Source organism: Heteronotia binoei, chromosome 4 (genome assembly GCF_032191835.1).
Source record: "Heteronotia binoei isolate CCM8104 ecotype False Entrance Well chromosome 4, APGP_CSIRO_Hbin_v1, whole genome shotgun sequence".
Lineage (NCBI taxonomy): Eukaryota > Metazoa > Chordata > Lepidosauria > Squamata > Gekkonidae > Heteronotia > Heteronotia binoei.
Genome location: NC_083226.1, coordinates 180,600,861 through 180,627,398, shown reverse-complemented (window position 1 = coordinate 180,627,398; position 26,538 = coordinate 180,600,861). Strand labels below are relative to the sequence as shown.

Sequence of the window (26,538 nt, the reverse complement as noted above, 5' to 3'; positions counted from 1 at the left end):
GCCGTCTTGGCGAAGTGATTTAAAAAGAGAAATGCCTTTTCCCAGCCAGCCAACAAGGTGGAGGGGGGGGGGTGTTGAGAGCCGCACAATCTGTGTGAAAGAGCCCCAAGCGGCTCCTGAGTCTGAAGCAATAGAACAACGTTTGAACCCAGTAGCTCCTTGAAGACCATCTAAGTTTAATTCTGGGTATAAGCTTTTATGGGCATGCACATCACAACACAAAGCATCTGCTAGATAGCTGCACAGCTAGCAATCAAGTGCATCTCTGGTCATTCCTTAATTTTTTGGCTGACTGGCTGGGCTAGTTATTCATTTAAAGGTCAAAGTAGTCCCCTGCGCAAGCACCAGTCGTTTCCGACTCTGGGGTGACGTTGCTTTCACAACATTTTCACAGCAGACTTTTTACGGGGTGGTTTGCCATTGCCTTCCCCAGTCATCTACACTTTTCCCCCCAGCGAGCTGGGGACTCCTTTGACCGACCTCGGAAGGATGGAAGGCTGAGTCAACCTTGCGCCAGCTACCTGAACCCAGCTTCCACCGGGGATCGAACTCAGGTCGTGAGCAGACTGCAGTACTGCAGCTTTACCACTCTGCGCCACGGGGCTTTTGATAGTTATTCACTTAAAACACCCTAATCCAAGCAAGGTGGTCTCTTTCCTACTCTCCGGCCGAAATCCTAGTATAACTGGATGTTGCATTTTTTTTAAGCCCTTTTGTCTTTTGGGAAATACGCAGAGTATAACTGAAATTTCAGATTGTTACATTGCTCAGAGAGTTTTTATTGGACAAAGGAAAGGAAAACGCCTTTCTTCTTTGCAGAACTTAAGGTCGTTTCCAATACAATTATTATTATTTAAAAAAATTTTTTTTGAAAAAGAGTATAAAAAACACATTTAAAACAATATAAATAAAAAGCGCAATTATAAAAACACACAAAAAAGTCCCAATTTATATTTTAAAACTCCAGTTAGGATAGTCGATAAATAAAAACTCAGTCAAACAGTAGCCATAGATAAAACTGTCTTTGGCTGCCTCTTGTAATTCAAGAGGGAGGTAAAAGGCAAGGAGGCCTTTTGGTGGCCCCAGGGTCATTCACTTGGCCACAGTACAGTTTCTAAGGTTCCTGAGAGGAAAGGGGACGGGGAGACATTCCTCACAACAATGTTCCACAGCTGGCTCAGGTATTCCTTCTTTACTCCTTCCTTCTCTTCCCAAATAACAATGAACATGAAACAACGAGCGGCTAACGCTGGCACAACCTGCAGGCGCTAGTTAACCGTGTTTTTGTGTCTGCCGTCGCGTTGGCACAGCCCTCCGGACCGTCTGGTTGGACAGGTGTGCTAGCTGTTCATTCCATTACTCAACATATCCAGGTATGTCAGACATGTCCGGACTCCCAGCTGCACGACGAGGATCCCTGGGCACGGACTGCGGCTTTTCTCCTCGAGGAAAGTTCTGATCCCCTTGAAATACCTCTGCAGTATCAACTTGTTCCTCCTCTCCTCCGGGCGTTGCGCTTTCTCTTCCTTTAAGCATCTCTTGATGCGTTGCGACTGGGCGGAGAGGGCATTGAGGAACCTAAAGAATTGTAGAAGGGCAGAGTTAGAGGAGAGGAAATCCATCGTGGCCCAACACCCCCCCCCCCCCGTAACAAAGACTCACGTGGCAGAGCAGCGACTGACCTTTCGTGGTCGGTGGTCACCCACCCCGTCTGCACCAGGTTGCTGCTGAACAGGCTCAAGAACCCCTTCAGTAGTTCGTAGGCGGCTCTCCTGGCAAGTTGCGGCTCCCGTACTCTCAGCTGCTTTGCAGGGAAATTGAACGCCGCCATTGGGGCCAGGCACTCTGGAGGAATGTTGGAGCCCCCCTGCCTTAGGAGCCCCAAAATCTGTGAATTAAGCATTTGCTGATGGTGTCGCAGAGAATCACAGTGTAGGGCTGCGACCAGAGCAGGTAGAAGGAGCAGGAGTACAGTGAGCCCTGCAAAGCTGGAAGCTGAAGCCCCCATGATGGAAGAAGGGTCCTGAGTGGTCTCTGCTGGGTCTCTGGCAGCTTCTCCCCTCTCCTGTCCGGCTCTGAAGTGTCCTCGTCTTCTTCCATCTCCATCTATTTATTGTCTGGATTAGTTTCCATATATCATTTTCTGGGCTTCCCCCCCGGTTTCATTTTCACTTTCCAAACATCTCTCTTTTTTTGCCTGTGGTTTACCTGGGCCATCAATTCCTAAAGTGTTTTCAGTTTAGTAATCCAGCAGAGATTCCCCCCCCCCCCCGCTTCTCTCCTGCCTCAGGGTTGCCAACTCCAGTTTTGGAAATACCTGGAGATTTTGGAGGCACAGCCCAAAGAAGGCAGGACAACCTCGGTGAGGTATTTTGCCAGAGAGACTACCCTTCAAAACAGCTGTTTTCTCCAGGGGACTACCTGTCATAGTCTGAAGAGCAGTTGTGATTCCAGGAGATCTCCAGGCCCCACCTGGAGGTTGGCAACACCCCCATTTTCAACAGCAGATACAATTTTCCACATTTTGCGAGGCACCTTCTTTGCAGTCCAGCTTCCTGAACTAACTATTTATCTGTCTGTCTATCTATCATCTATCATCCTGTCTGTTTGTCTATCTATCTATCTGTCTGTCTGTCTGTCTATCTATCTATCATCTGTCATCCTATCTATCTATCTATCTATCTATCTATCTATCTATCTATCTATCTATCTATCTATCATATATCATCCTATCTATCAATCCGACGACACGGCCTCCACTCAGGCGATGGACCTAGTGTCGTCCATGGCGACACTGGGACTCTCTCAATTTGTCACGACTCCCACGCATCAGGCCGGGCATACATTAGACCTGATCTTTGCAGCCGGGATTTTGGTGAACGATATCGCCGGAGAAGCGGTACCATGGTCGGATCACCTAGCCCTTAAGGCCCGTGTGGGGATGCCGCCCCAACCCTGTATGGGCGGAGAGCCTATTTTGGCTCGCCCTCGGGGCTTGATGGACCCGGAACGGTTCCAAACGGCCCTAAGGGATCCCTGGCCCACTGGCAATTCCCTCGATGACCTGGTGGAAATCTGGCAGGGCCAGCTGTCCAGGGCTATCGACGAAATTGCACCCCGGCGCCCTCTGCGCCCTCGCACGAAGCTGGCTCCATGGTATACCTTGGAGTTACGCCAGCTGAAACAAGGGCTCAGACGACTAGAGAGGCAGTGGAGGCATACTCGGGACGAAGCAACGAGAACATCCTATAGAACGTTTATGAAGTCTTATGAGGTGGCAGTCAAGGCTGCAAAGAAAGATTACTTTGCAACCAAGATTGCATCTGCAAACTCGCGCCCAGCACAATTATTTAGAATAATTGGGGATCTTACAACGTTGCCACAAGGCAAACCAAATGTTAGAGAATTAGGAATAGGCTGTGAGGCATTTGCGAAATACTTTGCAGATAAAATCTCGCTGCTCCGCCAAGACCTGCCTACCACATTAGATACAGTGAGTGAAATTGAGGCTCCGTGCCTGTCTTCAGGTTTAGTGCTGGACCACTTCGACCCACTCAGCCTGGAGGAAGTCGACAGAATCCTCTCTGCTGCTCGCCCGACAACATGTGATCTGGACCCTTGCCCCTCCTGGCTGATTAAATCTTGCCAAGGGGAGCTTAGATGCCCTTTACGGGACATCATAAATAGATCCCTTTTAGAGGGGCATTTTCCAACACCTCTGAAAGAGGCTTTGGTCCGCCCTCTCCTGAAAAAAGCTACAGCAGACCCGGCCGAATTGGCGAACTACCGGCCGGTGTCCAATTTACCGTTCTTAGGTAAAATTATTGAGAGGGCCGCGGCGTTGCAGCTACAGGGGTTTCTGGATGACGCTTCTGTCTTAGACCCATGTCAGTCTGGTTTCCGGCCGGGCCATGGGACGGAGACGGTGCTGGTCGCCTTAGTAGATGACCTCCAACGGCAACTGGATCGGGGCGGCGTTGCGGTACTGATGCTGTTAGATCTGTCGGCTGCATTTGATACAGTCGACCATCGGCTACTGACGCGCCGCCTCGCCGACATTGGGGGCGAGGGGTTGGCCTTGCAATGGCTTTCCTCCTTTCTCCTAGGTCGGGGACAGAGGGTGGCTATCGGGAGCGAGCGGTCCCGGAGGCGCACACTGGATTGTGGGGTGCCCCAGGGAGCAGTTCTCTCCCCGATGCTGTTTAACATCTATATGCGCCCCCTTGCCCAGATTGCCCGGCGGTTTGGGCTGGGTTGTCATCAATATGCAGATGACACCCAGCTCTATCTACTAATGGATGGCTGGCCCGACCCCGCTCCAGGGAATCTCGACCGGGCATTACAGGCTGTAGCGACATGGCTCAGGCTGAGTGGGCTGAAGTTGAACCCAGCGAAGACAGAGGTCCTATGCGTGGGTCGCGGCGCTCTGGGAAGGGAAATAGCTCTCCCGGCCTTCGATGGTGCGCCATTGAAAGCAGCGCGCCAGGTAAAGAGTCTGGGTGTTTTACTGGAGCCTTCATTATCGATGGAGGCCCAGATAGCAGCCACTGCCAAGTCAGCATTCTTCCATCTGAGGCGGGCAAGGCAGTTGGCCCCTTTCCTTGAGCGCCGGGACCTCGCAACAGTGATCCACGCAACGGTCACCTCAAGACTAGACTACTGTAACGCCCTCTACTTGGGGCTACCTCTGTGCCAGACCCGGAAATTGCAGCTAGTGCAGAACGCGGCGGCCAGGCTGTTGTTGGGACTCCCGAAACGGGAGCATATATGGCCGGGACTACGTGAACTGCACTGGCTGCCGATTATATACCGGGTCCAGTACAAAGTGTTGGTCGTTACCTTTAAAGCCTTATATGGCCGAGGACCTGCCTACCTGAGGGACCGTCTTTCCCCATATGAACCCCAGAGAGCACTGAGGTCAACGGGGAAAAACTTAATGACTATCCCTGGGCCGAAGGAAGTTAAATATCAGAGCACCAGAATACGGGCCTTTTCGATCGCGGCCCCTACCCTATGGAACCGACTCCCCGAGGAGGTGCGGGCCCTGCGGAGCCTTGAACAGTTCCGCAGGGCCTGCAAGACCATCCTTTTTAAATCAGCATATTCGGACTGCTAAGAAAAATGGTAATTAAAGATCCGCCAATGCGGTCCAAAGATCTATACCGCAGTATAATTGTATCTACTAGACTGGTTTTTAATTTAATGTTTTAATGTTTTAATGTTTTATTGTTCTATAATGTAATTCTAATGTTTTATTTATTATGGTGTGTTTTTATGGATTGCTGTTAGCCGCCCTGAGCCTGCCAAGGTGGGGGAGGGCGGGATATAAATGAAATTAATAAATAATAAATAAATAAATAAATAAATCTATCTATCATCTATCAATCTATCTATCATCTATCTATCTATCTATCTATCTATCTATCTATCTATCTATCTATCTATCTATCTATCTATCTATCTATCTATCTATCTATCTATCTATCTATCTAATCGTTGTATCCCGCCCTCCCTGCAAACAGGCTGAGGGCAGCTAACAGCATATCAACATCACAAAATACAATAATTGATTATAAAACAATATTAGTATAAAACATTAAGCAATTATTAAAACTATAATATAAAATTAACTTCTTTGGTGCTATGTCTGCTGCTATAAGATAGATAGATGGGAGGCATCCCATAGTTCTTCATGGTTTCTCATCATTTCCAGATATGCTGATGGCCTGGGTCGATGTTTCACATTTGCTTTAAAGCTCATGGGACGCATGAAGGTTCTTATAGGCTTGCCAACCTCCAGATGGTGGCTGGAGAGGGTTACAACTGATCTCTAGATGACAGAAATTGATTCACCTGAAGAAAACAGCTACTTTGGAAGGTGGACTTTATGGCATTGTGCCCCACTGAAGTTCCTCTCCAAACGCCTCCTTCCTCAGATTCTGCCCACAAAATCTCCAGCTATTTCTCTGCCTGGAGTTGGCAACCCTATGCCCTAGCGAGGCTGCCGTCTTTGAGGTCCTGAGCCGCCTGTAAGGTCATGGAAAGCCGACAATCCACTTACGCCCCTCATACAAGATACTGACGTAATTCTGTCTTTCCTGTTGCAAGAGACATATCAGTGCAAAGGCTATTCTAGTAGCGAGGCAAAGAAGAGGATATCTGGACGAGTCCCTGGAGAGCTCTCATCAGCAAGGCTGGGCTGTGTTCTGCTTTAGACTTCAGTAGAGATCCAGCTGTTTCGTAAAATAATTCCTTCAGATGTGTACGTAGGAATATTTTCCTAAAACATAGTTGAATTTGGAGGGAGGTAATTGAAGCTCTGGATGAGGCTGGGCCTTGAAATTTAGTGTGTACGTAGCCATTTCACCGCCGTCACTAGGCGTGTCTGAAAAGGAGGTACTTGCTATAGACCTCCCTCAAAATGAGGGCTCAAAGCAGGCCTCGTTCAAACCCCTGTGAGAATTTTGCTGAACTCCTTAAGATTTGACAAGCTTTCTAATGTTTTTCCCCACCAAAAAAAAAGGGGGGAAATAACCAAAACATAAAGCAGTGATGGAAGCCGCACATCACCGGGAGGTGTACTAAATTAGATCAGCTCAGCGTCTGCCTTAAAATGCTTCTTGAATTGTCATCATAAAACCTTATGCCCATCATACCTTTTAAATTACTTTCTCCTATGTGGCCACAGTGGCATGAGGAAGATTTTCATCTGTCTGTTTTATGTTTTGGTTATTTTCCATTTTCTGTGCGGGATATATTAGAAAGTTTGTCAAATCTAGAGTTTGGCCAAATTCTCACGGGCGGGAAGGTGTTGAACAGTGGAGGCCAGAACCATGTATTTTTTTTGGGGGGGGGGGAGGTTAAGAAAGGAAGAGCACAATAAAATTTACAGATTCCAGAGCTCTGCTCCTGTGAGCTCCTGCCCAAAATGAGGCCTGGGTCAAAGTGAGAAGAAGACGGTAGGCAGGTAATTTACTCAGGCAGGTGGGGTAGGTCTGAGTCATTATCTTGTGGGAGCTTCCTGGGCTGTGACATGCTAATGGAGGAGCTTACCTGAGGGGGTTCTTTTTCTACCCCACCTGCCTGCGTAAATATATATTACCTGCCTACCAACCTCTTCTCGGTTTGACCCAGAGAGAACTCTAGTTTTCTGGGTTACATCTCTGAGGATGCCAGTCACAGTTGCTGGCAAAATGTCAGGTCTCACAATGCCGAGACCAGGGCTACATAGCCCAGAAAATCTACTACAACCAATGGACTCTGGCTGTGAAAGCCTTCGACAACATATTGAGGCAGAATATGTTGCAATAATACGAAAATTGTTCAGGGTGGTGAGAACCAGAGAGGATTGTGAGGAACTCCAAAGGGATCTGTTGAGGCTGGGTGAGTGGGCGTCAACGTGGCAGATGCGGTTCAATGTGGCCAAGTGCAAAGTAATGCACATTGGGGCCAAGAATCCCAGCTACAAATACAAGTTGATGGGGTGTGAACTGGCAGAGACAGACCAAGAGAGAGATCTTGGGGTCATGGTAGATAATTCACTGAAAATGTCAAGACAGTGTGCGTTTGCAATAAAAAAGGCCAACGCCATGCTGGGAATTATTAGGAAGGGAATTGAAAACAAATCAGCCAGTATCATAATGCCTCTGTATAAATCGATGGTGCGGTCTCATTTGGAGTACTGTGTGCAGTTCTGGTCGCCGCACCTCAAAAAGGATATTATAGCATTGGAGAAAGTTCAGAAAAGGGCAACTAAAATGATTAAAGGGCTGGAACACCTTCCCTATGAAGAAAGGTTGAAACGCTTAGGGCTCTTTAGCTTGGAGAAACGTCGACTGAGGGGTGACATGATAGAAGTTTACAAGATAATGCATGGGATGGGGAAAGTAGAGAAAGAAGTACTTTTCTCCCTTTCTCACAATACAAGAACTCGTGGGCATTCGATGAAATTGCTGAGCAGACAGGTTAAAACGGATAAAAGGAAGTACTTCTTCACCCAAAGGGTGATTAACATGTGGAATTCACTGCCACAGGAGGTGGTGGCGTCCACAAGCATAGCCACCTTCAAGAAGGGGTTAGATAAAAATATGGAGCAGAGGTCCATCAGTGGCTATTAGCCACAGTGTGTGTGTGTGTGTGTGTATATATATATATATATATATATATATATATATTTGGCCGCTGTGTGACACAGAGTGTTGGACTGGATGGGCCATTGGCCTGATCTAACATGGCTTCTCTTATGTTCTTATGAAGTGCTGAGAGTCAATCAAAAGGACAGGAAGAGCTGGAGGACTGGATGGGCCATTGGCCTGATCCAGCAGGGCTTCTCTTATGTTCTTATGTGACACAGAGTGCTGGACTGGATAGGCCACTGGCCTGATCCAACATGGCTTCTCTTATGGTCTTATGTGACACAGAGTGTTGGACTGGAGGGGCCACCGGCCTGATCCAACAAGGCTTCTCTTATGTTCTTATGTGACACAGAGTGTTGGACTGGATGGGCCATTGGCCTGATCCAACATGGCTTCTCTTCTGTTCTTATGTGACACAGAGTGTTGGACTGGATGGGCCTTTGGCCTGATCCAGCATGGCTTCTCTTCTGTTCTTATGTGACACAGAGTGTTGGACTGAATGGGCCACTGGCCTGATCCAACATGGCTTCTCTTCTGTTCTTATGTGACACAGAGTGTTGGACTGGATGGGCCATTGGCCTGATCCAACAGGGCTTCTCTTATGTTCTTACATTTGGGACAGATGATACCTTGTCTTCTTGGTGCTTGTGGGGGGGGCAGTAGTGGGAGGGCCTCTAGTGTCCTGGGCCCTCTGATGGACTTCCTGATGGCCTTTAGGTTTTGGCCAGTGTGTGACACAGAGTGTTGGACTGGATGGGCCATTCCCCTGATCCAACATGCCTTCCCTTAAAAAAAAAAAAGCAGTAAATAAAAAGTGAGGGTTTCTGCTTATTTGGGAAACTCCAGCATCTGGAATGGCCTTGGAAGATTTAGAAGGACGTTGCAACCTTCACCTCCTCTCACCCAGAATGCCTCTGTGGGCGGAGAGCTTGTCAGTTTCAGAGCCCATCAATTTCCTTGTTTGTTGACCCTGCGATAACACCTTCCCTCAGAAAAGGCCTCCTCGTTATCAGCTTGAGGGATCTGCAAGGCGTCCCCCCTTTTTTAAAGGAGGGTGTTAATCTTTAGCATCCTCAGCTGAAGGAAAACGTAACCAAAGTATCCCACGGGCTTGAAACCAATCAAATGGCAGTTCCAGACTAGCCCCACATCTCCTGTTTTTTAAAGCACCCTCAGAAGACAACTCGAAACTTGTGCCAGAGTGGTGTTAGTGCCTGATAATCCTTGGCTGCCTTCCATCCTCTCTTCATGGGATGTCTCTGCCCTTCCCATGTCAACTTTAAAAGGGTGATAAAGTTTATTAGGAGGTTTTTACTAGGCGGTTGACCCCGTGGCGCAGTGTGGTAAAGCAGCAGTACTGAGGTCTGAACTCTCTGCTCACGACCTGAGTTCGATTCCGGCAGAAGCTGCATTCAGATAGCTGGCCCAAGGTTGGCTCAGCCTTCCATCCTTCCGAGGACGGTCAAATGAGTCCCCAGCTTGCTGGGGAGAAAGTGTAAAAGACTGGGGAAGGCAGTGGCAAACTACCCCTTAAAAAGTCTGCCGTGAAAACGTGAAAGCAACGTCACCCCAGAGTCGGAAACGACTGGTGCTTGCACAGGGGACCTTTCCTTTCCTACTAGGAGCTTGACTCAGCCTTCCATCCTTCCGAGGTCAGTAAAATGAGTCCCCAGCTTGCTGGGACGGAAGCGTAGATGTCTGGGGAAGGCAATGGCAAACCAAAAAGTCTGCTGTGAAAACATCATGATGTGAAGTCACCCCAGAGTCAGAAACAAACGTCTTGCACCCTTTACATATTTAAGTGAATAAAATTACATGTTGTATTTAAAATTTTGCAACCGGTGAAAGTTAAAGCTTCCAGAGCTCCCTTTTGTACTACATTACAGCCCCAGATTGCTGGAAATGGCTGTAGAGTAAGAAGCACATCTCATGCAGTCCTGAAAACCAAATGGAAGGTGACAACAGTCTGGTATTTTAACAACCTTAAACTCTCCACCATGCACGTATTTTGCAAGCTGGTGTTGAAAATGCTTGTGTGTATATATTATTTTGTAAAACAAAGACTTTTTCTTGAGGCACAAAAAAAAGGGTGGAGATGATAAAGGAACAAAGTGCCAAAGAGGCTGAAGTTGGTTCCTTATTCGCAGATCCTCATTCATTCCTTATTCGTGAATACAACCGAAAACACTGAAGAGAGTTTGAAAGCTCTGAACCCCAAAATAGGGTCTGGACCCCCATATATCATACACCCCCACATTCAGGGGACTCTGCCCTTTGAAAGGTCATGTGCTCCCTGATGGTCCAATGGGTGGTTCTCGTGCCAGTTGCTCCAGCAAGGTGCCCCCAGGACACTCAAAGAGGCAGACACTGGGGCCAGGTTGTACCCCAAACCAATGTTTGGACCACCCCGAGGGGCACATCCCCACATTCGGGGCAGTGTCCTCTTCAAGAAGTCATGCAGTGCTGCCCGATCCAAACGCTGGTTCCGGAGCCACAAGCTTCAAATTGGGTTGCCACCTAGAAGCCTGTATTTCAAAGGAGATTTGAAAAAGGAACTATTTTGATTGCTTGCCTACTGCACTCCGAAATACAGCGTGGACCAGCACAGGCCACACACACACCACCCAACCACGTTCAGGGGACTCTGCCCTTCGAGAGGACACGCGCTGCTTCATGGTCCAGCATGCGGTTCTCATGCCACTTCTCACGCCAGAGCAAAGTGAACCGTTTTCACTATGTTTTATTTTTCTAGGCAAACTAGAATGATGTTTGCATGGTAAAAAGTCAATTAGATGGGCAAGAACATCACTATCCAAAAGGAGAACAACGCTTACAGCAGCAGCTAAGCCTGAATAAAACTAAGTTGGTCTTAAAAGTGCTACGTTTGACTCCTATTTTTGTTAAGGGGAGGGACGGTGGCTCAGCGGTAAAGCATCTGCTTGGGAAGCAGAAGGTCCCAGGTTCAATCCCTGGCATCTCCAAAAAAGGGTCCAGGCAAATAGGTGTGAAAAACCTCCAAAGGGATCTGTTGAGGCTGGGTGAGTGGGCGTCAACGTGGCAGATGCAGTTCAATGTGGCCAAGTGCAAAGTAATGCACATTGGGCCCAAGAATCCCAGCTACCAATACAAGTTGATGGGGTGTGAACTGGCAGAGACTGACCAAGAGAGAGATCTCGGGGTCGTGGTAGATAACTCACTGAAAATGTCAAGACAGTGTGCGTTTGCAATAAAAAAGGCCAACGCCATGCTGGGAATTATTAGGAAGGGAATTGAAAACAAATCAGCCAGTATCATAATGCCCCTGTATAAATCGATGGTGCGGTCTCACTTGGTGTACTGTGTGCAGTTCTGGTCGCCACACCTCAAAAAGGATATTATAGCATTGGAGAAAGTCCAGAAAAGGGCAACTAAAATGATTAAAGGGCTGGAACACTTTCCCTATGAAGAAAGGTTGAAACACTTGGGACTCTTTAACTTGGAGAAACGTCGACTGCGGGGTGACATGATAAAGGTTTACAAGATAATGCATGGGATGGAGAAAGTAGAGAAAGAAGTCCTTTTTTCCCTTTCTCACAATACAAGAACTCGTGGGCATTTGATGAAATTGCTGAGCAGCCAGGTTAAAACGGATAAAAGGAAGTACTTCTTCACCCAAAGGGTGATTAACATGTGGAATTCACTGCCACAGGAGGTGGTGGCGGCCACAAGCATAGCCACCTTCAAGAGGGGTTTAGATAAAAATATGGAGCAGAGGTCCATCAGTGGCTATTAGCCACAGTGTGTGTGTATATATAAAATTTTTTGCCACTGTGTGACACAGAGTGTTGGACTGGATGGGCCATTTGCCTGATCCAACATGGCTTCTCTTATGTTCTTAACCTCAGCTTGAGACCCTGGAGAGCCGCTGCCAGTCTGAGAAGACAAGACTGACTTTGATGGACCAAAGGTCTGATTCAGTAGAAGGCGGCTTCATATGTTCATACTGGAGATGGATGGTGGCTCAGTGGCAGAGCATCTGCTTGGGAAGCAGAAGGTCCCAGGTTCAATCCCCGGCATCTCCAAAAAAGGGTCCAGGCAAATAGGTGTGAAAAACCTCGGCTTGAGACCCTGGAGAGCCGCTGCCAGTCTGAGAAGACAATGCTGACTTTGATGGACCAAAGGTCTGATTCAGTAGAAGGCAGCTTCATATGTTCTACTACTTCAGACCGATACAGCTGCCCACTTTGGTCTGTGACCTTTCGTAGTTTACCTAGACTCACAGAAACACCAGTTGGCAGGCGAGTTTTATTATCTTTTATGGCTATCCAGACCAAATGGTCTTCTAAATTGTGGTGTTGTTCCAGGAGGTTGGAACAAAAATAGGAGTCAAATGTAGCACCCTTAAGACCAGCTTAGTTTTATTCAGACTTAGCTGCTGCTGTAAGCCTGTATTTCAAAGGAGATTTGAATAATGTTGATTGCTTGCCCTCTGCACCCCAAAATACAGCATGGACCGCCACATGCCATACACCCCCACATTCAGGGAACTCTAACATATTCCAGTTTGCCATAGAAAAAAAATACAATAAAATATAGTGAAAATGGTTAAGTATATGTAATAAGATAAACAGCCATCTCACAGAGGTCTGAGAGGAGCAGAGCAGCTCTGAGAGCTGAGACAGCTGGAGAAATTGCTGAGAATTTCTGAGTTTTGAAGGACTTCATTCTAAGTTTGTGGGGCTGCCTAAAATTCTAAGGTGTGATAGCTGGGGAACTGCTCTTTGTTTGGTTGACTGGCCTAAGGGTGAAAGAGATTAAGAGTGATTGCTGCTGATTGCTGAGGAGTGCCTCTGCTCCACCCTCTTTGCATTTTAAGCTGGGCCTTGCCAAAGGCTAAAGGGCTCTTGGCCTGTGGCTCTTCGCCTAGGGGCTCTCTAAGGGCCAGGAACCCAGATCCCTGATTTCCTTGTTCTCCCAATAAGGTAAGTTGACCCTCCAGAAGGGGAGCCACTTAAACAAACAGCATTTAAAGAGGACTGTATATTTTATATATATATATATATATATATATATATATATATATATATATATATATATATCATGAAGATAGAATGCCAGCAGAGGGTTGGGGGCTTTCCAGTGTTTTGCAGTGAGTGTCACATGTATGACTATCTGCCCACAGGACAGAAGTCTTGGGTGTGTGCTCGATGCAAGGAGCTCCTGGTCCTCAGGGAACGAGTTCGTACCCTTGAGGCCGAGGTGACTGCCCTGGAGAAGCAGAGACGGTCAGTTAGGCACTTGGGGAAGACTCTCGGGGGCGTATTAGATGAGCCCCGCTCTGAACGTAGCAGCCCCGTTGCTGCCAGAGAGCGAGAGGGTCGAGAGGGAACAGGGCACCGTGCTGAGGACAAGGGGAATGCGCCCTCAGAAGGGACCTCTTCTTCGGTTGGTGAGCGGGAATCCTTTCGCGCCAAGGAACCATCCCTGAGCAGGGGGAGAGGGGGGGGTTTGGTAGTTGGTGATTCGATCCTTAGGCAAGTAGACAGCTGGGTGGCGAAACCGCGTACTGACCGTATGGTGACTTGCCTGCCTGGTGCGAAGGTAGCGGACATTACGCGTGTAGTAGATAGACTGATAGACAGTGCTGGGGAGGAGCCTGTGGTCGTGGTGCATGTTGGCACCAACGATGTGGGGAAATGCAGTCGTGAGGTCCTGGAGGAAAAATTTAGGCTGCTAGGCGGGAGACTTAAGGCCAGGACCTCCAAGGTAGCCTTCTCGGAAGTGCTACCTGTTCCACGTGCAGGGCAGGAGAGACAGGCACAAATTAGAAGTCTCAATGTGTGGATGAGACGATGGTGTAAGGAGGAAGGGTTTAAGTTTGTTAGGCACTGGGATGCTTTCTGCAACAAGCGGAAGCTGTACAAAAGAGACGGTCTCCACTTGTCCCTGGATGGAACCAGGCTGCTGGCGCTTAAAATCAAAAAGGTGGCAGAGCAGTTTTTAAACTAAATCTTGGGGGAAAGCCGACAGGAGATGAAATGTCTCTGGTTCGGGAGGACTCGTCTCAAAGAGATGAAGGGTTAGCTGCTATTTTTCTACCGGGTAACAGACCAGAGTTGTCCACTGTGAAGGCGACAAACAATATGGACTGTCTGCCAGTGTCTCGAGGCGGCAGGAGGAAGGTGGCGGGCCTAGCTCACCTGGGAAATTATAGATGTTTGTATGCAAATGCTAGAAGTGTTCGAAGTAAAATTGGTGAATTGGAATGTTTAGTGTTGGGAGAAAACATAGACATTGTGGGAATTTCAGAAACTTGGTGGAATGAGGAGAATCAGTGGGACACGGTGATTCCTGGATATAAGCTATATCGGAAGGATAGGGAGGGAAGGGTTGGAGGTGGGGTGGCTCTGTATGTCAGAGAGGATATACGGTCCAGTAAGACTGAGGTCAGAGAATTAGATTCACTTTTAGAAATGCTTTGGGTTGAAATAGAGGGCCCAAAAGGAAATTTAACTATGGGAGTTTGTTATTGCCCACCAAATCAAAAGAGAGAGGATGATTATAATATGATGGAAGGCTTAAAGATAGCGGCTAAACGTAAAAACTGTGTCGTAATAGGTGATTTTAACTACCCGCAGATTGATTGGGTCAATATGTGTTCTGGTCGAGAGAAAGAGATTGAGTTTCTTGATGCTCTCAATGACTGTGCTATGGAGCAGATGGTCTCAGAACCTACCAGGGGTGGGGCGATCCTGGATTTGGTCCTAAGTAATGCCCAAGACTTGGTGAGAGATGTAAAAGTGATTGCGCCGCTTGGGAGCAGTGACCATAATGTTATTGATTTCACCGTTTGTATAAATAGGGAGTTGTCCAAAAAGACCGCCACAACCACGTTTAACTTTAAAAGGGGTAAATACACTGAGATGAGGAGGCATGTGAGGAGGAAACTGAAAGGAAAGGTACATACGGTCAAAACCCTTGGGGAAGCTTGGACGCTATTTAAAACTATAATCCTAGAAGCTCAGATAAAATACATACCACAAGTTAGGAAAGGCACAAACAGGCATAAGAAAAGGCCTGCATGGTTAACAAACAAAGTAATGGAAGCTGTAAAAGGTAAGAAGGACTCCTTTAAGCGGTGGAAAACCAGTCCAAGTGAGATTAGTAAAAGGGAACACAGGCTGTGGCAAATCAAATGCAAGACTGTGATCAGGCAGGCAATAAGGGACTATGAGGAGCATATTGCAAAAAACATAAAGACCAACAATAAAACTTTCTTCAAATATATTAGAAGTAGGAAACCAGCCAGGGAGGCAGTGGGGCCCTTGGATGACCATGGGGTAAAAGGATTACTGAAGGAGGATAGGGAAATGGCTGAGAAGCTGAATGCATTTTTTGCCTCCGTCTTCACTGTGGAAGACGAGAACTTTTTGCCCGCCCCAGAACCACTAATTTTGGAAGGGGTGTTGAAAGACCTGAGTCAGATTGAGGTGACAAAAGAGGAGGTCCTACAACTGATAGACAAATTAAAAACTAATAAGTCACCGGGTCCGGATGGCATACATCCGAGAGTTCTGAAAGAACTCAAAGTTGAACTTGTGGATCTTCTAACAAAAATCTGTAATCTTTCATTGAAATCTGCCTCTGTTCCTGAGGACTGGAAGGTAGCAAATGTCACCCCCATCTTTAAAAAGGGTTCCAGAGGAGATCCGGGAAATTACAGGCCAGTCAGTCTGACTTCAATACCGGGAATGTTGGTAGAAACCATTATCAAGGTCCTCTTGTGGATCAAAAACTGGCTTAGTAATAGGAAGCAGAGAGTCAGTATAAATGGGCAATCTTCGCAGTGGAGGACGGTAAGCAGTGGGGTGCCGCAGGGCTCGGTACTGGGTCCCATGCTCTTTAACTTGTTCATAAATGATTTAGAGTTGGGAGTGAGCAGTGAAGTGGCCAAGTTTGTGGATGACACTAAATTGTTCAGGGTGGTGAGAACCAGAGAGGTTTAGATAAAAATATGGAGCACAGGTCCATCAGTGGCTATTAGCCACAGTGTATGTGTGTATATAAATTTTTTTTTGCCACTGTGTGACACAGAGTGTTGGACTTGATGGGCCGTTGGCCTGATCCAACATGGCTTCTCTTATGTTCTTATCTTCTTATCCGTATTTTGAGTATGCCAGAACAAATAATTATTCTGATACGCTATTCTAAAAGAGAAATATATTGAAATACGGTGGATGTATAACTATACTCAGTGAGAGTGGGTTTAGCATCTGTAATGAGATAAAAAACCCAATATCCCTGTTCAGTCCTGGGGAGGTGTTAGTTCCAAGTTTCATAATAATTTGTAATTCAGCAATTTCTCTCTCCATTCTGTTCTTGAAGTTCCTTTGCAGTAAAACAGCTACTTTGAGGTCACCCATTGAATGCTCAGGAAGTTTAAAGTGTTCTCCCACAGGTTTCTCAGTTGTATAATTCCCGATGTCAGATTTGTGTCCATTTATCCTTCGGCGGAGGGTTTGTCCTGTTTGCCCTATGTAGAGACCTGAAGGGCATTGTTGGCATTTTATGGCATATATGATATCGGAAGATGAACAAGTGAATGAGCCTGAGACAGCGTAGTTAATGTGATTGTGTTGTCTGGGTATATGTGGCAGCAAAGTTGGCACTTGGGTTTATTGGAAGCTCTGGTATGTTGTATCGTTGCAGCAAAGTTGGCACTTGGGTTTATTGGAAGCTCTGGTATGTTGTATCGTTGTGGATGAGGAGTTGTTTGAGATTAGGGGGCTGTCTGTGTGAAAGAAAAGGTCAACACCCCAGTACTTTTGAAAGAGAGCTGTCACTATTCAACAGAGGTTGCAAGTTGTTGATTATTCAATTTTTGGCATGCAGAGAGGCGGGCGAGGCACTTGGCCCCCTTCCTGGAACGCGACGACCTAGCAACAGTGATTCATGCTACGGTCACCTCGAGGTTGGACTACTGTAATGCCCTCTACATGGGGCTACCCTTGTGCCGGACCCGGAAACTGCAGTTAGTGCAGAACGCTGCTGCCCGGCTGCTACTAGGGCTCCCAAGATGGGAGCACATTCGGCCGGGGCTCCGGGATCTGCACTGGCTGCCAGTAATATTCCGAGTCCAGTACAAGGTGTTGGTCATTACCTTTAAAGCCCTATATGGCCTAGGACCTGTCTACCTTAGGGACCGTCTCTCCCCACACGTTCCCCAGAGAGTACTACGCTCGGGTTCACAAAACCTGCTGGTAGTCCCTGGGCCAAAGGAGGCCCGCCTAAAATCCACCAGGGATCGGGCCTTCTCAATAGCGGCACCTTATTGGTGGAACCAGCTGCCGGAGGAGGCGCGGGCCCTGCGGGACCTAGGGCAGTTCCGCAGGGCCTGTAAGACAGCCCTCTTCCGGCAGACCTATAACACCTAACTGATAATGAGAACATCTCTGGATGGAACAAAATGCTTCTATAGACCGCTGGTTTTATCTTATCTTGTTTTATTAATTATGGTTTTAATTGTATTTGTAAATGTTTTAAATCGAATTGTATGAATTATTATGCTGTGAGCCGCCCTGAGACACTTCAGTGAGAAGGGCGGGATATAAGTCCACTAAATAAATAAATAAATAAATAAGCAATCAAAGTAGTTCCTTATTCAAATTGCCTTTGAAATACATGCTTCTAGGTCTCTCTCTCGGCTTGGCTTCGCGAACGAAGATTTAAGAAGGGTGCAATAGTCCACGTTTGCTGCAGGCTCGCTGGTGGCTGACAAGACCAATGTGGGACAGGCAGGTCCGGCCACAGCGGCTGCAGGGAAAAGTCTGATTTAGGGTTGGTCCTGTAGCAGTGCGATTCTTCCTCAATCTCCTTTTGTCCTCAAGACCAGCTATGCGTGCGTTCTCAAAGGAAGAGACAGCCTGGTGGATGGTGTGCCTCCATGCTTCTAGGTGGCACCCAATTTAAAGCTTGTGGCTCCGGAACCAGCATTTGGACCGGGCAGCATGGCATGTCTTCTTGAAGGGGACAGTGTCCCGAGCGTGGGGATGTGTCACTTGGGGTGGTCCAAACACTGTTTTGGGGTACAGCCTGGCCCCAGTGTCTGCCTGAGTGTCCTGGGGGCACCTTGCCCTGGAGTCTCTCGGCTTGGCTTCGCGAACGAAGATTTAAGAAAGGTGCAATAGTCCACGTTTGCTGCAGGCTCGCTGGTGGCTGACAAGACCAATGCGGGACAGGCAGGTCCGGCCACAGTAGCTGCAGGGAAAAGTCTGATTTGGGGTTGGTGCTGTAGCAGTGCGATTCTTCCTCAATCTCCTTTTGTCCTCAAGACCAGCTATGCGTGCGTTCTCAAAGGAAGAGACAGCCTGGTGGATGGTGTGCCTCCATGCTTTGCGATCTGAGGCTAGGTCAGACCACTGGTGATGGTTGATGTGACAGGTGCTAAGGGATTTCTTCAAGAAGTCCTTGTACCTCTTCTTTGGTGCCCCTCTATTTCGATGGCCGGTGGAGAGTTCGCCATACAGGGCAATCTTGGGAAGGCGGTGGTTTTCCATCCTAGAAATATGCCCTGCCCAGCGCAGCTGCGTCTTCAACAGCAGTGCCTCGATGCTGGTAACCTCTGCCCGCTTGAGGACTTCAGTGTTGGTCACAAAGTCACTCCAGTGGATGTTGAGGATGGTGCGAAGGCAGCGCTGATGAAAGCGCTCAAGGAGTCGCAGGTGATGACGGTATAAAACCCACGATTCGGAGCCATAGATGAGGGTTGTCATCACAACAGCTTTGTAAACATTGATCTTTGTGCCTTTTTTCAGATGCTTGTTGCTCCACACTCTTTTGTGCAGTCGGCCAAATGCACGGTTTGCCTTTGCCAGCCTGTTGTCAATCTCCTTGTCGATCTTGGCATCTGAGGAGATGATGCACCCCAGGTAGCTGAACTGCTGGACTGTCTTCAGAACTGATTCACCCACAGTGATGCAGGGAGGGTGATAATCTTCCTGGGGTGCAGGCTGGTGGAGAACTTCTGTCTTCTTCAGACTAACTTCTAGGCCGAATAGCTTGGCAGCCTCTGCAAAGCAGGACGTCATATGCTGCAGAGCTGATACCGAGTGGGAGATGAGTGCAGCATCATCAGCAAACAGTAGCTCTCGGATGAGTTTTTCCATTGTCTTGGAGTGTGCCTTTAGTCGCCTCAGGTTGAACAGGCTGCCATCGGTGCGATAGCGGATGTAGACACCATCGTCCTCATCTAGATCTACTGCGGCTCTTTGAAGCATCATGCTAAAGAAGATCGTAAAGAGAGTTGGCGCGAGAACGCAGCCTTGCTTTACACCTGTGCCTATTGGGAAGGGCTCCGAGAGGTCGTTGCAGTGTCTGACTTGGCCTCGCTGGTCTTCGTGTAGCTGGATGATCATGCTGAGGAACCTTGGGGGACATCCTAAACGTTCCAAGATTTGCCACAGGCCTTTCCTGCTAACGGTATCGAAAGCTTTGGTAAGGTCGACAAAAGTCACATACAGACCCTTGTTCTGTTCCCTGCATTTCTCTTGGAGCTGCCTGAGAACAAATACCATGTCGGTGGTGCTCCTGTTAGCTCTGAAGCCGCACTGGCTCTCTGGGAGGAGTTCTTCTGCAATGGTGGGCACCAGTCTGTTCAGGAGTATTCTGGCAAGGATTTTGCCTGCGATGGAGAGCAGGGTTATCCCCCGGTAGTTGGAGCAGTCTGACTTTTCCCCTTTGTTCTTGTATAGGGTGATGATGATTGCATCGCGAAAGTCCTGTGGTAATTTGCCTTGTTCCCAGCAGGTGACAAGTACTTTGTGAAGTGAGCTATGTAGTACTGTGCCCCCATGCTTCCAGATCTCTGGTGGAATTCCATCAACTCCTGCTGCCTTGCCACTTTTCAGTTGCTTGATGGCTTTAACAGTCTCTTCTAGGGTGGGGATCTCATCCAACTCTGTTTTCACCGGTTGAAGTGGGGTGAGGTGGATTGCTGAATCTTGAACAACGCGGTTGGCACTGAAGAGAACCTGAAAATACTCCGACCACCGGTTCAGTATGGATGCCTTGTCTGTGAGGAGCACTTGGCCGTCTGCACTATGCAAGGGACTCTGAGCCTGATATGATGGACCATATACTGCCTTCAGGGCTTCGTAGAACCCTCTTAAATCACCAGTGTCTGCACACAGCTGGGTTCTCTCTGCAAGCTTGGTCCACCACTCGTTCTGAATGTCTCGAAGCTTGCGCTGGAAGTTGCTACAAGCAGCGCGAAAGGTTGCTTTTTTCCCAGGACAGGAGGGCTGAGCAAGATGTGCTTGGTAGGCAGATCTCTTTTTTGCCAGTAATTCTTGGATCTCTTGATTGTTCTCATCAAACCAGTCCTTGTTCTTCCTTGTGGAGAACCCGAGGACTTCTTCAGAGATCTGCAGGACGGTAGTTTTTAGGTGTTCCCAGAGTGCTTCTGGAGAAGGGTCTGTGGGGCAACTGAGGTCCTCAATTCTTGACTGGAGTTTTGCCTGGAAGGCAGATTTAACTTCGGCTGACTGGAGGCTGCCAACCTGAAACTTCCTCCGAGGGATACCTCCTCTCCTGGGGGTGGGTTTAAAGTGAAGACGGAGATTGCAGCGTACAAGACGATGATCCGTATGACATTCTGCGCTGGGCATTACTCGGGTGTGTAAGACATCCCGAAGGTCTCTCTGGCGCACCAGAATGTAGTCGATAAGGTGCCAATGCTTGGACCGTGGGTGCATCCAGGTTGTCTTCAGACTGTTCTTCTGCTGGAAGATAGTGTTGGTGATGGTGAGCTGGTGCTCCATGCAGAATTCTAGCAGGAGGCGCCCGTTGTCATTGCAGTTGCCAATGCCGTGTTTGCCAAGTACTCCTTTCCAGGCTTCCGAGTCTTTACCTACTCTGGCATTGAAGTCGCCAAGGATGATCACCTTGTCCTCTGTAGGGGTCTTCCGTACGAGGTTGCGTAGATCAGCATAGAACTTGTTCTTTTCTGCAGGATCTGCTTGAAGGGTTGGGGCATACACACTGAAGAGTGTTGCATGCTGCTTGTTTTGAAGTGGGAGGCGCATGGACATGATGCGATCTGAGTGACCTGTTGGAAGGTTTTCGAGTTTGGAGGCAATGGAGTTCCTGACCATGAAGCCAACGCCAGAAAGGCGGCTCTCAGCCTTTGACTTACCCGACCAGTAGAGGGTATAGCCAGCACCGTGTTCTTGAAGACTACCTTCCTCAGGGAAACGGACCTCACTGAGAGCTGCTATGTCGATATTCAACCTGAGAAGTTCGTGGGCAATGAGAGCAGAGCGTCGTTCAGGGCGACCACTGCCTACTGTGTCAAGCATGGTTCTGATGTTCCAACACGCAAGCTTTAGTCTTTGCACACTTTGTGAGGCAGGTGCATGCCTTTTCTTTGTTGTTATTTTTCGACCGCAAGTAAGGATGCCCGTTGACCGCGGCTAGCCAACTGGGGTGGGGGAGACGAGCTTTGTTTAGGCCACCTTTTCTAGGCCCCTCTCCGTGTGGAGCAAGCAGTGCTGTCCCTAGATAGGGCTGCTTGGTCGTTCAGGGTGCTGCCAAAAGATGCTTTCGTCTCCGGTTAGCATCAGGCGACCAATATCCTGAACCGCCTACATGCAGGATCGGGACTGCGGCTTCCAGTGGCACCTTCCACCTGCCGTTTCGCCCCTTGCCTATCGCTGCAGGACTTGATGCGTTGTGGGTTGTGTGTGTGGATATGCCCTTCAGACCTGCGCAGAGGAATTTTTTAGGTGAAGCGCAGTGTGCGCGGTACTGGCTCCACCCTTTCACCTGGGGGTCATCTGCCATGGCCCAGTAAGCCGGGACGCCGGCAGTGAGTCCTCCAGGTGGTAGGTGTTACATTAACGAGCTCTATCTGCCCGGGTTTGATGTTAGAGTTTTCCTTCTCTTAGGCTGACGAAGTTGGTGGGCCCAGCCTGCCCATCCGGTTATACCGCCGGACAATTCGGTCGCACCATGACGTAGCAAACTCTGTGAAAACGGGGGGGACCAGCGAGAAGGTGTTGCTACGGATGCAGTAATGCAGGAGAGGCCATTGCAGTGACCATCTGCCAGGCATAGCCAGACAGTGACCACGCGGCGTTCACTACACCAGGAGAGGAGAGGCTATGTATTGCGCATGCACTTTCCCTGGGGGGGTAGGATTCCCAGAGGGAGCCCACCCCCCAAAACCCCCCCCTGCCCTGGAGTAGCTGGCATGAGAACCGCTCATTGGAGCATGAAGCAGCACATGTCTTCTCGAAGGGCAGAGTCCCCTGAATGTGGGAGTGTATGATATATGGGGGTCCAGACCTTATTTTGGGGTTCAGTGCTTGCAAACTCTTTTCAGTGTTTTTGGTTGTATTCACGAATAAGGAATGGATAAGGAACTGCGAATAAGGAATCAGCTGCAGCCTCTTGAAAGTGCCAGCTAATAGGAAGGAGATATCCCCCTGCTCCCTCCCCAATGTCTGTTATTAAGTGTTTGTTAGAGCCTCCCAAGTAGCAGAATTTGCCACGCCTGACTCTTCGGTTGGCTGGCGGCCATCCTTTCTTCCTTTTGGCAGCTAGAAAACAAGGCAGTTAAGCGTCAGGCTGGGAGACTGAAATCGAAACTGACAAACCAAAAATCAAAAAGGCCTGCTCCAAATGCAAGCAGGAGAGTCCCCTAAAGGGGAAATTTTCTCCAGATGAGAGCAGGGAAGGCAGAGGGATTAGAGAGCCAGTTTAGTGTAGTGGTGAAGTGTACAGACTCTCATCTGGGAGAACCAGGTTCGATTCCCCATCCTCCACTTGCAGCTGCTGGAATGGCCTTGGGTCAGCCATAGCTCTGGCAGAGGTTGTCCATGAAAGGGCAGCTGCTGTGAGAGCCCTCTCAGCCCCACCCATCTCACAGGGTGTCTCTTGTGGGTGAAGGAGATATAGGAGATTGTAAGCCGCTCTGAGTCTCTGTCCTTGAAAGGGCAGCTGTTGTGAGAGCCCTCTCAGCCCCACCCACCTCACAGGGTGTCTGTTGTGGGGGAGGAAGGTAAAGGAGATTGTGAGCCACTCTTGAGACTCTTCGGAGTGGAGGGCGGGATATAAATCCAATGTCATCATCATCTTCTTCATGTGCTTTGCTGCAACAACCGGAGCTATTAAATTACATGTCTGGGGAAATGCTGATTGCCGCTTTGGGGTCAGGCAGCAATTTTCCTCTAGGCCAGGGATCCTGGAGGGGTTTTTTTTCCACCCCTGGGCATGGAGTGGGGGTCACTGGGAGTGTGGGGGGAATATTTGTGAATGGTCCTCCCTGGTGCTGGGGGTTGGACTAGATGACCCTGGAAGTCCCTTCCAACTTTATGATTGTAAAACATGACACGTTTTTTTCAAGAAATGTCAGGAGGCGATGAGTCTGTTAAAGTGGCTGTGATGTTTTTATTTATTTATTTTTCTCCAGGACTATTATGGAATCACATTCCCTGCTCCTGCTACCTTGACAGGCAGAGAGGGCGGCCTCGCCAGCAATCCGTACTCGGGTGAGTGGGCACTCCATCCAAGATGGTGGTTCTCGAACAGACACTTGCCAGAATCCTTCTGTCCGGCCGCTGGGTCCATCTTCCAGAAATAAATGGTCCACTGTCCTCTTTGAGTGTTGTGGAGCAGTCGTTTTACAATATTAAATTTCATGGTGTGGTGGGAGAGGAGAAAGGGCTATTTAATTTCCATTTTAGACATCTAGTTTCCCCCCCACACACACACATGCAACAAAGGTTTTTTACATGAATGTATAAAATGCAAGGAAATTCTACAGCAGAGGTAGCCCAATTTGCTTAACGTAAGAGCCACATAGAATAAACATCAGATGTTTGAGAGCCGCAAGACACAAATGTCAGATGTTTGAGAGTCGGAAGAAAGGAAGGCAGATAGATGGGAAGAGGCAGAGGTAGGAAGATGTTTGAGAGCCGGAAGGAAGGAAGGCAAATAGATGGGAGAGGGGGAGGTAGGAAGAAAGCAACTTTAACTTTAAATGCATTGTCCAAGTCACTGGACAATGCACTGGAGAGCCAGTTTGGTGTAGGGGTTAAGTGTGCGGACTCTTATCTGGGAGAACCGGGTTTGATTCCCCACTCCTCCACTTGCACCTGCTGGAATGGCCTTGGGTCAGCCATAGCTCTGGCAGAGGTTGTCCTTGAAAGGGCAGCTGCTGTGAGAGCCCTCTCAGCCCCACCCACCTCACAGGGGGGTCTGTTGTGGGGGAGGAAGGGAAAGGAGATTGTGAGCCGCTCTGAGACTCTTCGGAGTGGAGGGCAGGATATAAATCCAATATCTTCATCTACCTCACAGGGTGTCTGTTGTGGGGGAGGATGGGAATGTGAGCCGCTCTGAGACTCTTCGGAGTGGAGGGCGGGATATAAATCCAATATCTTCATCTACTTCACAGGGTGTCTGTTGTGGGGGAGGAAGGGAAAAGAGATTGTGAGCCGCTCTGAGACTCTTCGGAGTGGAGGGCGGGATATAAATCCAATATCTTCTTCTTCTTCTTCACCAGTTGGCTTGGCTTGAAGACGTGAGTTAAAGAGAAAAATGCCTTCTCCAAGCTGGCTGATGGGGTAGGGGGAGTTTCAAGACCCACATAATATGTGTGAAAGAGCCAGATGTGGCTCCCAAGCCACAGTTTGGCCACCCCTGTTCTGCAGGATTGAAAAAATTAAGAGGAAATCTAGCAGCTATTTCCAGGCGTGACCTTGAAATGTTTTCATTTAACTTTTTTCATTTTATTCAATTTATGTCCCGCCCTCCCCGTGAAAGCGGGCTTAGGGTGGGAGGCAGATGGAAGATTTCCACCTTGGACCCATGTCTGGCAACAGGGGGCAGGGGTGGTGGTGGTGGAGGGCAGGGAGATGGGCGATAGCGCCAGGGGGCTCAGGCATTGAACCCCAGCCTCCCTTGGTCAGAGCGGGAGAATGACAGCCATTGACATGTTGTCTGTGCCGATCCTGTTTTATCTGGTTCCTGACTCTCTCTCTCTCTCTCTCTCTCACACACGCTCCTTTTCTTGTCCCCTCCACCAGGTGACGTAACAAAATTTGGCCGTGGGGATTCCGCCTCGCCCGTCCCCGCCACCACACTGGCCCCCGCGCAGCAGAACCAGACACAGACTCACCACACGGCTCAGCAGCCCTTCCTCAACCCCACGCTGCCCCCTGGATACAGTTATACGGGGCTGCCCTATTATGCTGGAGTGCCGGGCGTCCCCAGCGCATTCCAGTACGGGCCCACCATGTTTGTAAGTCACGGGGACCCTACAGCCAGCTCAGTCTTTCCTGGGATTCCTCTAAAACCCTTTCAAAAATTTTAATTTGTGAGGATTCCTCCAAGGAGAGTCTCCTTGTGGGCAGGTGTTCTGTTCTTAAGAGTAGATAGGGATTGACAATGGGGGGTGGGATTTGGAAAGCTTCCTAGCTGGGTGATGGATCGGGGTCAGCCACACTCCAGGACGTTCTGGGACCGCTGGCATCTGTTCAGGATTTAATGCTTTTGATAAAGTTCCTCATCAAAGGCTCCTAAGTAAGCTCAACAGTCATTGGGTAAAAGGATAGGTCCTCTTGTGGATCAAAAACTGGTTCATTAACAGGAAACAGAGAATGAATATAAATGGGCAGTTTTCTCAGTGGAAGATGGTAAGCAGTGGGGTGCCGGAGGGCTCAGTACTGGGTCTGATGTTTTTTAACTTGTTCATTAATGATTTGGAGTTGGGAGTAAGCAGTGAAGGGGCTAACTTTGCAGATGACACTAAATTGATCTTCTTCGTGGTCTCTGTGCTTCACACTCATGGGATAGAGCGCCTGCGTCGATCCCCGAATCAGTACCTAAAAAGCCCGGGATTTTTTTGCGCTCGGCACCAACAGGCATGCACAGGCGTCCCAGTGTGCATGCTCGCCGGTGCCAGCACGAGGATCCCGCCAGTTCCTTTCTGACCGCTGCGCTGAGAGGATCTCCTTTTGTGTCCCCGGTCGGTAAAGTAATCTTCGGATTATTCTTCTTGTTGTATATAGCCCGTTTGTTGTTTTCTTAGTGTAGTTAGTTGTTAGATAGTTAATGTTGTTTAAAAAAAATGGTTGGACTTTGCCCTTCGGAGCCCCGTTTTTCCCCTCAGAGTTATTCCTGTGTGGGTTTTCTCCTTGGCATCTATGGAAAGGTGTTGGGGTTTTTTTAAGAGGTGCCGTTCCTCTGCTTGGGCAAGGGACATCGTGTCGATTCTTGCTCGCACTGTCTGAGTTTCTCCAAACTCGCAAGAATCGTGCGGCGAGACTTTCGGCCGCGTTGGTGGAATCGGCACTTCATCCTCAGAAGATGGCATCGGGCCCGTCGGTACTGATGGGAGAGGCCGCGGCCCCGACGGTCACATCTG

At 48.7% G+C, this 26,538-nt stretch overlaps 1 protein-coding gene across 1 annotated transcript in view; it reads left to right on the top strand.

The window, feature by feature from the left end:
• UBAP2 (ubiquitin associated protein 2) overlaps positions 1 to 26,538 on the top strand; it is a 201,304-nt gene that overhangs the window by 156,057 nt on the left and 18,709 nt on the right. The window contains exons 22-23 of the mRNA XM_060236247.1: positions 23,584 to 23,662; positions 25,199 to 25,413. Coding sequence (XP_060092230.1) covers positions 23,584 to 23,662; positions 25,199 to 25,413 — 294 coding nt within the window. The remainder of the gene's footprint in view (positions 1 to 23,583; positions 23,663 to 25,198; positions 25,414 to 26,538) is intronic.